Below are 15,099 nucleotides of genomic sequence, written 5' to 3' on the forward strand. Positions count from 1 at the left end.
ACATTTTCTTTCCCAGTATGTTCCCAATATGACCTATGATATGCAGATCTTTTAACACAAGATATGATATCCCGCTGCTTCGGCCTTCTTCTGACCTTGAAAACAGTAATCAGTGTCTCCTTTAATCCCAGTCTATTCTCAAACGGCCTCAGCGAGCGCAGCGATCGGGGTTAACTCAGCCAATTAAGCTCGCCTTCCGCCGCCTCTGACCGTCTCGGTGAACCTGCGCGCAACGGCGTTATCGCCGCAAAAGGCTTATCTGCAGCGACTGGACCGGAGCTATGTTAAGGAATGACGATCCTCGGCGTTATATAAGCGAGCCAAGACTAATTGAGTTAACTGTAACTAAAATTAAGGATGAAACGCGCAGAAAAAAAACGGCTGCCGATTTTCCCGGCCGTGCCCCAAACACGAGTCACGCATGTATTGACGCTCTTGGCCCCAAATTAAGTCAGTGTTTGCTCAACAGATAAGAGCAGCGTGACAGACATTTCATGTTTTCTCGTTTGGGAGGGCCATATCTGATGCGCTCGGACGACTTTAATTGAAGCAGACGTGGAGCGGAAGCACGTGAAGCTGTTTGGCTGCCGCGACTCATTGATAATGTCTCGTCAGATATAATTTCAGCCTCCGGACCTGACGTCTGAAATAACAGATATATGACATTCCTTAGTTCAGACACCGGATTGGCATGTGCTGTGCAGCTGGACCTTTCCTTTGGATGCCCAAATTAGGAGATGAAAAGAAGGAGGGGTCAGGGGCAGTGGATTCATCTGATAGGAACAATGATTTCACTCACTGTAACAGGCGACATTCTTGACATTCCAAGACCTGAATTTGACTGAAGGAAGAAGCTGAAGAAAAACCTGCCATTATTTGCTATGTAGGATAGTTACTATAATATACACCAGATGATAACACTACTACTGCACTACTCTGAGAGGGCAGACCTCCACTAGAAATAATTTTCAGATTTTTAACTTCATGACTCCAAATGTAGATCACCCTTTTCTTTTGACATTGCTTACATATCCTGACAATAACCCCTTTATTTGTTCTTGAGTCTAGTCATTATGCTACTTTTGCACCACGTCAGAGACAAATGTCTCGACTTTTGAGGTCAAATTTACAACCGATAGATGTCCAATTACAGTTTTTCACCAGTGAAATGACTCTTTAGCCACCGTGCGTGCAAACCGGGGGTCATCTGTCTGTCCCACTTATAGTCTTAATGGCACGTGGGCCAAGTGAGCCAAGGCTGGACAGACACTCTCCCCCCAGCGGTGCTATCTTTTCAAACCTCCCCTCTTCCTGCATTGTGTTAACCGCTTGTTAGTCCAATGAAAGGTATTTCCTCTGAGTCACGGGTTTGTCCACTTTTAAGGACTCCATGGCGTCACCTTAGAACAAGCGGCTGGTTTTCCCTAAATGGGCTTCAATTTGTGAAATTTAGCAGAGTTTAAAGTGGCACACTAATGAGGTTGTTTCGAACTAACTTTCTGCATATTCACTTATATGGAAAGTAATTTTGTCATGGCTTGGTCAGAACCTGCTTAACTCTTTGGCTATATGTCCAATCCATTTGATTTGGACGTCCACTAGTGATAAATTCAATTCACAGCAATGTTATTGTCGTACCGTGTTGGTGCCAATACTAGTAATAGTACTGATAACGGTATCAGTACTATGTGACTATGTTATTTGTAATGCAATTTTGTCGACGTACAGCTATTGAATGCTGTCTTGTTTGTTTCCCGACCTTAGCAGCTAATGTACACATACGTGACCTGCGATGAGCATACAAATCGACGTTCCTTGCACGATAAATCCATACGAACGGCCAATTGCTTTCTCCTTAGCATAACCACCGAAAATCGTCAGGCCCATATTTGTGCGCCGTGCTCGGTGAGGAAACCCCGCAAATGACTACTTTGTATTACGGCACGAGGCACAGAGACACCAGGCCTAAGCATAGACATGGGAATATGTCAACATGGAATTAGTCGCACAAATTCCTTATGGTCAACGGAGTTGCTTAATGAAGGGGTTTGGCCCTCAGATATGCCCTCAAACTGGTTCAGCATGCCAATACTTTTAAACAATTATTGACATGTAAAAATAGTGGTAAGAAAGTGAATTTGAGTGAAACCATTGAGGCAAAGCAGGAAAACAGATGAGTTTAGCTTAAGTTCTGAGGGAAATTTGAGCCACTGTGGGGAAGGTGTGCGTGGGAAGACTGAAAAAAAAAATAATGAAAAAAGAGAAAGAACTTATTTTGGGAAGAACTAGTGAGTCATCTCCAGGTTAGAGGTGAAGGGTGTTAGCAGAGTTTGGGGAATGCTGTTGTCATGGGTTAAATTTAGAATAATATGTGAAGCAGTTCTAGTGGAAATGCATGTTTTGGATTTTTTTCCCCCAAACATTATTAGGGTATTTTAGATGTTAGTTTTAATCCAGCGGAAGGATGACAGAGATGGAATAAAAAGAAACAATAGGCCAGAACAGGCGTGGGCGATTCCAGTACATCGTCATTCTGTGTTTTCTTTTTACAATTGGAATCTCCCGTTATGAAGCAGGAGACTTATGTCAATGTTTATTCTGTGTTCAGTAACGACAAACTATATTTATCTGTTTTAAGATGGCCCTTTATACCTCGGGCTTTATCGGAGTCATCGTGACTTGACCTTTTTGCTGTTTTTCGTGCTATTTCTTGACATTGTCATGTCGGCATCTCGGTGTTTCCATAACTGTGCTCAGTCATGGTGAACTAGCGTTGTAGTTTAACTAACTGCCTTGCATGTTTTATGTTTGTTGCAATTTATGACCTTTTCCTGCAATAGGACGAGTACAGCTGTATCCAGCTGTTCCTCTGTATGGCGTCTTAATTGAAAACAGTAGTGCTGCTGACATTTAGGTCGTGCCTGGTATGCTTTTCCTTCCTCTGCTGTCAAGTCGTCTTCATCCGCTTATCGCCCTTTGCAAAGTTAAGAGCAGGAAACGTTTATGTCCTAAATGCTTCCTGATTTTTTCTTTGAAATGAGTCATTTCTAATTTTAATGTGATGATCCAACTATTTACTTTTTAGATATGTCGGAATTAGGCAGCCCACGTATTTCCACCTGTTGCTTTTAGATTGACGTAATATCATAAGGCCGCCTTCTAAATTCATTTGGCCGATTGACTGGGCTCTGATAATAAGTAGCTTCAACGCGGTGTCCATTTCTCCACGTCAGAACAGTGGCAGACTGCTAGGAAAATTTGCCGTACAGGTAGTTAAAGGCACGCTTCATCCGCTCCATCAAGTCCAGACTTCACATCTGCTTTTTGTGCTTGTTTACTGTTTTCTACTTCCTTCGTTTAATGCAGGGGTGTCAAAATTTGGCTCGAACCACGTTGTCGTTATGGTTTTCTTTGGACGGTCTTTATGTCTGCCAACTTAGGCTACCATAATTAATGGGCAATTATTTTCATTATTTTGATGAATTGCTTAGTTTGTTGTTTTGTAGTTATTGTTAATCAGAAAAGTTTCATAGTTGATGAATTGCTTAGTTTGTTGTTGTTGTAGTTACTGATAATCTAAAAGTTTTCAGCCTTTATATATTTTTTAATTGTTTTATTTTTTTTAATGTTAAAAAAGGGCCAAAGAGTAGAAATGAACTAGAAAAAAGGAAAACGGTAAATATAGTTTTTTGTAATATTTGCATGTATTTTATTTATATCTAAATATTGTTTTTACATATTTTTATTCTATTTTATTTTTCACATGAAATATGTTTATCTGTTTAGTGTATATTTTCAAAAAGGAAAAAACTATCGCCCAAAGGCAGAACTCAATGTCATTTCAGCAAGAATCATGACGTCGATGTGCATAACAAACTTTTGCGGGCCACTCAAAAGGATGCGGCGGACCGGCTATGGCCCGGCGTCGTGAATTTCACACCGGCGGTTGAATATTTGCCGCAGAAAGGACGTCGTAACAGAACGTCAGCTTTGCTAGCCTTCCAATCATTCATTTCAGCTTAACTTTGTGATTCACTCTTCCATTCCAACTGCGAATCCATCAGTCACTTGATTTCTGCTCGGCCTTTTCGTAGACATAATACAGGCAGAGCCCCCGGAAAACTGTTAATGGCTTTAGCAGGCCTGTCTGTCTCATGAAGGCACGTTTCTGAATTGATTAGCTCTAATAGGGTTGTCTAGGTCCTCCATTACAGCAAAGACCACATAGAAGCCGGACTAAAATAACTTCACTTTACCACAGTCTGGCTGTGCACTTAACACTGTCGAATTTGGGTTGACTTAAAAATGATTAGGAATTCGGTGGGTGGGGGAGTCTGCCCACCGCTAGATCAACACAATGAGTATTTTTCCATAGCTGGCCACTATGCACCACGGGCACCGCTGGTATGATTTTTCTTCCGCTGGAAAAGATAGAGGGCGCATGCTGTACATGTCTACTGGCTGGGAAAATCTTTCAGCTGTATTTCCACAGGCAGAAAGGCAATATGTCATTTATTTCCATTTTAGATTCCTATTAGGGTCTCCCCTTTTCCGTAATTAAGAGTGAGTTTCCAAGAGACTTTCATGGGAATTGTCAGATTTCGTCGTAATGACTTGACCTTTGGTGGTCACTGAGAAAACATCTTTGGGTGCTCTTCTAGCACAACACGCTGCTGTTTTTCCATTTAAGAGATACTGACTCTTTTCATTTTTAGTAGCCTGTAGTTATAAGAAGAGGATGTGACCGTGACTCATGGAAGTTGCCACAAAATATAGACTCTTCAGATCCCATTTGTTAATTATACAATGAGCTTGCACGTGTGGCTTATTCCAGAATTGGTACACATTTTGGCTTCTAAATTCTTGGAAAAATAAGCTTTCACTTTTTTGATCAAATGCCTGATTAGCTCTGCTTGAATGTTTCTGTATTGATTTTGGGGGTGTTTAGAATATTTGACATCATTTCAGTAACAGGGTAGTAGTAATGTTAGCTTTTTTTTATCAGGAGTTTAATGTCGCTGTTTAGGTGGTTGTTGAAAACCGCACATTCACAAATAATTAATATTTAAAATAGAATGAGTACATTGACTCCAACTGCACGATAAAATTTTTGTATATGGATTATTTAACATTTGATTGTCCAATTCTCGTGTTGACCAAGCAGGTGTCTCACTACTAACATCATAGAAACGATCCATCTCCAGCAATAAGCTGTCCCTTTCATGGAAATGTACCAGGGCACATGTTAATGAAAACCAGATGACTGCCACAACAATAATTACCATGCCCCATTAGGCATCTTCTAGTGTGTATAGTTAAACAGCATCTAAAGCTGCCGTCCTGGGCGGATATTAGCCTAAAGGATCGCCATGACGACTTGTTTGTTATGTCTTCTACGCATGTGTCATGCTCGTGATGTGAGGGCTCTGTAAAACGTGTTTTGAACTTTTATAGCCTTGTGAATTGCGAAAAAAAACATTCCCAGTTAAAAGAACTCAACTGACCTCATCTACCGCAGACTACACCTATAGTGAATTGAAATAAAAAAATAAATAAACAGAGTCTATTCATCCATCTGCATTGAATCAAAATGGGTTTATCGCAAGATATTTGATCCATTTGAAGTGGGAGAGTGGCAACGAATGAACGTTCATTTGCCGCCAACCTCCGACTATCAAATGGATTGGACATCTATCGCTGTCCGTTCACACCAGCTTGGAAATCGTTCTGCGTTGGGGTCTTTTACTTTCCTCTGCCCGAGCCATCGATCTTTTAAATCGTCTATGGTAGTGGAAATTTTAACCGCAGATTGTTTCTTGGGTGGGAATGAGTGAAGCACAATTTCCTGCAGACACTGTCTTGAGCGACAGTCATGGGTGACTCACTTCTATCAAACCTGGCTGATTGAGAAAAGGGGCAAATGTGGGCTTCCCTGACCTATTTTCATGATGTTCCGCGGCTGGTTGTCTGGTGGTTTTAATCTAAATGAAGGGAGTCTGCGCGTTATGAAATCAAAGAGAAAAAGCAACCACCACGTAATAGTTTTTTTTTTTTGACGCGGCTTAATGTTTTTACCACACTGGAGGTCTTTGGTAGGTTTCTGGGTGTTGGGATTTAAAAACTAATATTCCACATTTAACTTCTTCACTGCCAATGACAGCCACAGGCACAGAATTAATTTTGGCGATGGCTGGCATTTTTTTACATTCATACCTAGTGTCAATATAGAATGTTGCTGGCAATAATGTATGAATGAACGAATATTAACCTGTGAAACTTTCACTTCATGGTTTGCCTCTTAAAATGCTGCTTTCGGAAGTAGAAACCATTGTGTTGGAACCAATTGGCTGCCATAAATGGAAATCAATCAGAACAGGTTTGACTTTTACTGCCGACGTTGGCAACCAATGGGTTAATTTATGAAATAACATGAAGGCAATTAGAATAGGAGGAAGATTGTCTTTTTCATGTATTTCGGTGTTGTAAGTAGCAGTATACCCACGTTACTGAGGGGTCCATATATAAGCAGTTCATTTTTTAAAATACATAACTCTTGTGAGTCAATCATCGTCAATGGCAACCAATGAGTTAAGAGTGTTCTTTATAGTCACTGCCAGTTAATTTTGTCTGGAGCTTTATTGGAGAAAAAAAACTAAGATCATTTGGTTTAAAATGAGATAACAGATGTCCCACAGACATTGTTGACCCAAAATGACGCTGCATGTTTTTGTGGCTTGTGAATCAGTGACAAACACCTTAAGGCGGCGCAAAGGATGCGGTTGTCTCCCCTCGTCGTCTTGTCCCGTCATTGCCAAACTTATGGGAATTACTGGAAGGAACCTGTCCAGACAAAGAGGCCCCGTCCACGCAAACCTCCGCACCTTGCTGCTACTGAGTACTTCTCAGATACGTGCTAAACCTCTGTGATCCGCTAGCATTTTTCCCGTTAGTGAGTCAAGCTATTTGACGTCACAAAGGGTGTGTAGAGCTTTCTTATCCACACAATTGGCTCGAAATGATGATTTCATCCAAAGCTAGTCACAAATTCACTCTCATCCTAAGGAAGATGGAGGTCCAAAAAGTACACTTAGTCCTGGCTCCGTGTCAGGTCAGGCCTTCTATGTAATGTTTTGAGTCATTACCAGGTTTGTGCTCCACCCAGGCTGGCTGAAAGGTTTCAGCTGCTTGTTCTTTGTTTTATTAAAAAAAAAACTTAGCTGAGTAACACCATCAAACATTGCCTCTGATGGCAGTAGACGTCCAATCCAATTTGACATTCATTCCTCCTCCTGGTCAGAATGGATTTTACTTCTAGCACTGTAAATGGCGCAGAAACATAATCGATCACTGCCCAAAAAAACTGGTTGTGCAACACGTGTAGATGGACACTTTAACAATCCCCATTTGGAATGGATAGGATTTTCAACTTGGTAAACAAAGTAGCACTAACATGAACAACATTTAAAGACATTTATGAAGTTATGGTATTGCACTGAGAGGTTGTCCCAAAATATTTTAAGCGAAACCGTCCCAAAGCATAAAATCTTAATGTTTTGTCATTGAAGTTCAATAAACTGTACTTGATCGATGCACCCTGGTGTATTAAAGGTTGTTTCAGATAATTCAGTCAATATTTTGCATATCATTGAAGGGATGCTGCATACTGTTCATGCTCCTCGCTCCTCACTTTGAGAACCGCTACTGGACACTTTAGTTTGTCACTATTTACTTGACACACCAATTTGCAGTGTTCTTTCAAGAGTGGAAAAGTCCCTCTTTAGATTACTCCCGTTTACAATCATATCAGATAGACCGAAGGGCGTTCCAAAACCACAGGTAATGTGTTGATTTTCGGTCCACTTCCATTGCACGACCCGTGAGAAACGTGTTTGTGGTCCGCTGATTTGGTCCAAACCCATCCCGAGTCAGTTGTGGTCTTCCACTCGGCTTCCCAGAACCTCACTGTCTTATTTCGGGTGATGGCACGGGACTTGTCGCTGTAGCGCGCCCACATTTCATACACTTTCCACTGTCGGTTTTGTCGAAATGCCGTCAACACCGCATCGGTCTTGCTGCATGTTTAAAGAGCCAATCGTTCCGACTGAGAAGGACATTTTCTCCCTAGTCGATCACGTGTTGGCGTGAATTTAGAAAGGCGACCTGAAACAACCCCGTCGCCATTGAGTTTGTGCGGGATATGTTGGGCTTTCAACATAATGTTAGCTTTTTAGTTTGCCGAGATTCCGAAAATGTGAGACTGATAAATAAATGCTGTCCTTCTCTGCAGCTTACAAACCCTTCCTATCCTGTGGTGGTGAAGATGGGGCATGCTCATGCCGGCATGGGGAAGGTGAGTACTACTTCACATTGTCCAATGGTATTGCAGAATGAGGTCAGGTCTAATGACCAGCTTTATTCATCATCAAGTTCAGACAAAAGCAAGTGAACACATTTTTCTGATGCACAATCTTTCATGAAAAGTAGCTCAAATAAAAACTGCGGAACAATATGAGGAAAATCATCGGGTGAAGTATCATTTTTACTCTGTTAACTAAGGAATGTGGGAGGAAACCGGAGTACCCGGAGAAAACCCACATAGGCACAGGGACATCAGGCAAACTCCATTGAGGAAGGTCGGAAGCCACTGTGGGTTTAACCCTCGATCCCAGAACAGTGAGGTGACGTGCTAACCACTCCTCCACCTTGCCGTCAGACATAACTCAACAAAAATTGTGCATTTACTTATATTATTTTCCTGCCCTGCCAGTTGAAATGGATTGGACGCCCATCGTGGCAAATGAGCCAACATAGTGCTATTCAGGAAATACTTTTTCGTGTCCCTGTGTTGCCGTTACGTAACTTTCCCGTCTGTCCTGCACTCAATTACCTAAGAATCCCGACGTGACGTTGTTGAAAGTGTTTCCACTCTTCATTAGCCCGCCCGCGTCCCCGTGCGAACTTCCTGTGGCATATCCAGCAGAGTGCTACTGGGCTTTTTCTAAAACAGATCAAAGTGGAAAACCAACAGGACTTCCAGGACATCACCAGCGTCGTGGCGTTAGCCGGGACTTACGCCACCACCGAGCCCTACGTGCAGTCCAAATACGACATCCGCATCCAGAAGATTGGAAACAACTACAAGGCTTACATGTAAAAGAAAAAAAATGGAAAATCGCAGTTTTCTCACAAATGTCTTTTGAGTGCTTTTAAATACGATTTCATTTTAGGAGAACCTCAATTTCAGGAAACTGGAAGGCAAACACGGGCTCGGCCATGTTGGAACAGATTGCCATGACCGACAGGTACGTCATTACACGCAATTCGTTATGTGACAGTTTTATCAAAGTCATTTTGTTCCAGATACCGCCTGTGGGTGGACTCTTGCGCCGAGATATTCGGCGGCCTCGACGTATGTGCGGTGAAAGCCGTCCACGGAAAAGACGGCAACGACTATATCATTGAGGTCAGTTCGCCGACTATAAAGGGAGTCGATAAGGTGGCGCGCGATAATGAATGAGAAGTGGCCAAGGACTCGCTTGTGGAGAAAAGGCCAAGTCAGAGCTGTTTTTGAACAAACATGAAACCAAGCAGCGATCAAAGCAACGAGTGAAGGATTAGTCGGGAGTCTAAACATGCTCATAGCGGAATGAAAATAAACTGCTGAAAGCGTGTTTATGTAAACAGTGGATTTGACTTGACTTCAGTTTCAAGATGGTTCGGTCAAACGTTCAGGTTTTATTTGATTTAAAAACACAAACACATAATACACATTGAAGGAATATAGAAAAAATTTGGGGGTATTTTTTTAAACAGACATCAAACAACTAATTACACTAAAGAGCACAGTTTTTGTTGGTTGAGCTGTGATGGCTGTTTATAGCTAATTTTTTGAGTGTTTGAAGTCAAATTTTAGTCATTTAACTATATAGGATCCCCAGTTAAAAAATTGAAACATACTATATTAGTGCTTTATTTATTTGTAATGATTTTTAACGCAATATTCACTAAAATAAAACTAGTCCATTTCAAAATACCCACTATTTATTTGACCGCTACTTTTCAATTGAATTTAAAAAAGCAATGAAAAAAAAATGTTATCAAATGAAAATAGAAAGCCAAAGAGAAATTTCCGTTTAATGTGAGGGAGGACACGGTAGCCAACAAATGGCGGTTTTATCAGCGATTGTTTTTAATACAGCTGCGTCTGTCTTCTCATCAGAGGAAACGGGCCCAACTGGGACATTTGACGGAGACGCATTTAGACGGACGGCGTGACATCACATTTTTCGCTATCTTTCCACAGGATGAGGTCAATGGGGAAAGGGGCAGGCCCACCCTCTTTGCATTAGCTAGAAACTATTTCGGGACGCATGCGGCGGCTCCCCAGGGATGCACCTTCTTGGATGGACGGGGTGGCGGCGAGAAAGCATGACACAACGTAAAGCGCGTTCTTCCTCCAATCTGCCTGAGCCTTGAAGCCAGATGGAATTGAATTAAACGTGGCAGAGCAACATCCGTCCGCCATAGCTGGAATTTGTTGCCTTCCGGGCCGTGACGATTATCCCTCGTGTCTGATGTCCTTTCAGTCCGTCAAAAACTTGGTCCAAAAGTATAAGCAATAGTGATATATGTACAATATACTAAAAAATATATAGATTTATATTTTTTAGGTGAATTAAATAAACAGGTACTCCTCAACCTTATTGTGGTTAAGGAAACATTAACTTATGAGTTGTCATAATGGCGACATTGAGACAATGAAAAGTTAGAAAGTATATTAAAACACCCATTGATGGCGACAGGCACCATCTTTTCTCCTGTCATACCCTAATCCTTCCTGACCTCCCTCTTTCATTCTTATCAAGTAGTTACAGGATATCCAACCTTTTGATTTTGAAACATTCCTATAGCTAAGTATCACACAGTATCTACCCCATTCTCGATCAACTGCGGTTGACGGCTAATCTGTATTTCACGATATCATTTTTCCTCAAAAATGTTTTTTTTCTTATTACTTTTATCGGGCGCTGCCATATTCCCGCCGCACTCACAAAAATAAAGATTTAAAATAGGTTCTTGCAAACTGTTATTAGGCAACACTGCTCTCTTGTGGGACAAAAGATGAAGTTGTTGAGTTTTTTTGCTTCTTTTTTTTGCACGTCAGGTGATGGACAGTTCCATGCCTCTAATTGGTGAGCACCTAGAGGAAGATAAGCAGCTGATTTCAGAGCTGGTGCTTCATAAAATGGCGCAGGTCCTTCTGGGAGTTTCCACGCCGCCGCCATCTGCCGTCAAGGTATAAGATTGATTTGGGTCGGAGGACGCGGTAACGAAATTTGGGTGAAATTGCTGGTGACGTCACCGCCGTTTACAATAATACAATTCCAATTTGGTTTTGCATTTTTGTAGGTTCTAGTTGAATCTGGATGAGAGCTAGTGGAAGTTTTGTGCATGCAAAATGAGATTGATTGGGATTTTATTTTTTTTATGAGATAAATAACTCGTATTTTGGGGGGGAGGGTTGGTATTTTTCAATTGAAAAATCTCGAGATGATCGAAGGGGTGGGCAAACTATTCCAGAAAGGGCCGCAGTGGTAGCGGATTTTCGTTCCAAACTATATGATGAAACTTTTCCACCAATCCGCTATCTTAGAAGTGCAATCAGAGAATTGCAGTCAGGTGCTTCTGTTTCAGCAGAAACCTCGTTGGTTACACTGTTTACGTTGGATCGGTTGGAACAAAAACCTGCAGCCACAATGGCCCCTGAGGACCGGTTTGCCCATCCCTGGGATAGAACCATTTAAAGTTGGAGTGTCACTGTAATTGGTTGTTTTTCACCTTGTGCCTTGCGATTGGTTGCCCACTGATTTTTGGGTGTCCCTCACTTCCTGAAACTCAATAGGAGTGAATTGTTTGTTTGTGGGGTTAATCAGTGACGATGCGAAAATAAGAGAAATGTGTTTGGTTGAATGTGCCATATTAGAATTGAATTGCAGCAGAATATAACTGAATTTTGATAGACTTCAGTGGCCTTCAAATGTAGGCTTTGAAGGCCGCAAAATTGAATCGGGACCACCTTGCGCAATGTACTAGTCCTCATCCTTATTTTCTTTTCTTTGCTTGAACTGATAGACGACACAACCCAGACGAGGTAGGCACCCCCTTATATTTCTCGCGGAAATTTGTCGGGCCATTTTTCATTTCTTTGTAAAGACTTAGATCGACTCTCTCGCACAGGGGGTCAGCGCTCCGGCTCGGCTTCTCCGTCGTCCCAAGGTTCGCCGCAGCGCGCCCGCTCGGCTGCCACCTCCCCCAGCCAGTCTTTCCAGCCGGGGCCCGTACCCGACTCTCACAAACAGTCGCCGCAACTCAAGTGAGTCAAGCAAATGTCGTGGCGAATCGGGTCGGTCGGGTCCGAAATGACCTGGTGATATTCACGCAGTAAATCGCAGTCGCTGACCAACGCTTTCAGCGAGACTTCGCGCGGCAACGTGAGCGATGACGAGGCCAAGGCGGAGAGCATCCGCAGCCTCCGCCAGTCCTTCGCCAGCCTCTTCTCGGACTGAGCGCTTCCTCCTTCCACTTCCTGTCCATCTGCGGATGAGTGCCGCACCTTCATCTTCCACTGCTTCGTCTCCTTCCTCTTCTCTTGCTCGGTCGCTCTCGCCGCTAGAAAGGACGAACGAGGCTGTCTTCCTGAAAGCAAAAGCAATCTGGCCCAATTCTGCTTTTTCCTTTTCTGTTCCTACTTTTCCTCACTAACCTCTCACCCTGCTGTTCATTTTCATGGGTTTATCACAATTTGGTTGAGCTGGGAGGGTCCTGACATAGTGAACATTGGTTCATTTTTGGGGGGTTTGTTGTTGTTTTTTATTTTTTCACAATTTATTCTTTTGCTCCTGGGCCCTTCCATTTCAAACGAGTTCATTGGAAGCTGTGACTTAACCATTATATAGGGCAAGTTGGTACGATATAAAAGAAAAAAAAGGTTATATGCTCGATTATAAAATGTTCGAATTATGTTATTTTTAATAACTCTCACTACTACTACTACTAGTACACGTTGTCTTCTCCATCCTGATTTTTGCATTTCAAATCAGAATAGGAATAAAAATCTAGTGTTAAGTCTGAGAAATGCAACAGAATGTAGAGCGAATTTAAGATTCTTGTGTGTGCCATATTCTATTTCAAACTTCTAGCAGGCGTTGATTTGTGGAATTCAGGGATCACTTTCTGTTCATTTTTGGGCCATCATCTGTTAGGATCTTGCTCATTTTGGGTCACTTTCTGATGATTTTTGCTCATTTTCATGATAAATTAGCCTCCGTCTGCTTGATTTATTTTTTTATTCTAAAATTTTCTCATAAATAAGTGCCCCATCAATGGTTAACCTTCACTCTCGTTCGGCCTTTCAAGCGATGATCTCTTTTCCTGCTCGATATTTAACCATCTTTTTTCCAAGTGTTTTCGTGCTCATGTTTGAGATGTCGATTAGTTTCTGCGATTATGTTTGCAGCTGTACGTGGCAATAATTCGCATTAATCCACTCATTTCAAAAGAAAAATAATCGGTGCCCCCCGCTATTTAGATAGAACTGATTTCAAATTGCCTGTAAATGCCACAGGATGGCAGCAAAACAAAACTTTAGTATTATTAGCGAGCATAACATAGAGATTTTTTTCATCTGTTACTAACTACCACAGCACATACTCGGAAAACTACCCATTTACTTGGTCTGACAAAAAAATGAATTACCCAAAGTGCTTTTAAAGCCAAGTGAAAAAATGCTGTCGTCTTCCAACTCGTGAGATTTGTAGTTTTGTTCGAGTATTTCCGACTTGTTACAAAAGACTCCAACGTATTGTTGAAATTGTGCTATTTTTATGTTCGTAAAAATGCATGAAGCTGTACAGCTGGATGTGTGGTAAACGATAATACAAGCGCAAAAAAGAAAGACCCTATTTGCAATAATTCATATACGATTAAAAAAAAATGTAAATAATAGACCGCAGTGGCAAAATACTGCCTTTATTTTCATTTCTTTGCCTTTGCACTGTCAACGGGACCAATTAGTATTTTACAACCCCTTGTCTTATCTGTGAACAAAAAAAGTGTTAACCAGTAATGCGCAAAAGCCATAAACACACTAGAAACTCATTGGCTGCCATTGACGGCTCTCACCGTCCAATAATAGGTGTGAAGATATGTCAAAATGGTGATCGATATGCTCTCGCCAGGATATATCAGTGTATAATCATTCTAAAAAGTTGTCACTGTTTAAAAACAAAAAAAGGAGCTAATAGGTTGCTATCCACTTTTTTCAATAAGAAAGTCTGTGTTAACTCATTGGCTACCATTGACGGCGCCTGACGCCCAATACACATTGAGTGGATCGCGTGTGTAGCATTGTCAATGAAGCCAGAGCCTTCACAAGTTACTTCCTGTTCATTTTTTGAGTATTTACAGCTCATTTTCTGTTGGTTTTGAGACACTTCCTGTTCCTTTAGTGACATTGTTGGGTCACTTGCTCTTCAGTGACCAAAAATCAATAGGAAGTCACTCAAAATGAAAAAGAATAAAATGGCCGCACTGGCTGCCAGTGATGGACAGAAGTTCCTTAGTGTTCTAATTTAGGAATGGATTAAACCGACAAAATTTGGAATGACGAATGAATCACTGACCAATCTGCCATGGCAACTAATGGAAATAGTTTTTCTTTGGTGAGCTTTTCCAACATGACCAAGGCAGTACTCGCTTTTTATCCCCCCGTCCCCACGTCAGCGAAGCTCTGATGAAATATGCAGCTAAGAGACTTAAAAAAAAAGAAAGGTATTGTCATTGTCGATGCAGAATAGTCCGTTCCCTCGGATGGGCATCACTTGCTACTTTTGGTGTATTCTTGTGTATATCGGTGTAAACGTGGCATGAATCGTGTGTGTGCCTCAGGTGTGGTGCTCACGTGTGTGTGTGTGTGTGTGTGTGTGTGTACTCTTGTGTAATTTCCTTCTTTTTCTCGACATTTTTTGTCTTGACAGCCATACTTCTGTTATTAAAAGTAAGACGTTTTACAACACCTGCGTGCACTTTTGGAAACTTTGT

At 41.6% G+C, this 15,099-nt stretch overlaps 1 protein-coding gene across 2 annotated transcripts in view; it reads left to right on the plus strand.

Annotated features, from left to right (window-relative positions):
• The window catches only part of syn3 (synapsin III), a 41,542-nt gene extending 26,469 nt beyond the window's left edge, over positions 1-15,073 (plus strand). Inside the window, exons 7-14 of one of the 2 annotated variants that reach the window (XM_077593775.1) lie at positions 8,288-8,350; positions 9,008-9,150; positions 9,228-9,302; positions 9,361-9,463; positions 11,165-11,296; positions 12,133-12,151; positions 12,238-12,373; positions 12,443-15,073. In XM_077593775.1, the coding sequence (XP_077449901.1) occupies positions 8,288-8,350; positions 9,008-9,150; positions 9,228-9,302; positions 9,361-9,463; positions 11,165-11,296; positions 12,133-12,151; positions 12,238-12,373; positions 12,443-12,566 (795 nt within the window). In that variant the 3' untranslated portion in view covers positions 12,567-15,073. The remainder of the gene's footprint in view (positions 1-8,287; positions 8,351-9,007; positions 9,151-9,227; positions 9,303-9,360; positions 9,464-11,164; positions 11,297-12,132; positions 12,152-12,237; positions 12,374-12,442) is intronic. The other variant, XM_077593776.1, reaches the window with a different exon arrangement.
• Positions 15,074-15,099: the final 26 nt, after the last annotated feature.

The sequence above is a fragment of the Stigmatopora argus genome, chromosome 23 (genome assembly GCF_051989625.1).
Source record: "Stigmatopora argus isolate UIUO_Sarg chromosome 23, RoL_Sarg_1.0, whole genome shotgun sequence".
NCBI classification, from domain to species: Eukaryota; Metazoa; Chordata; class Actinopteri; order Syngnathiformes; family Syngnathidae; genus Stigmatopora; species Stigmatopora argus.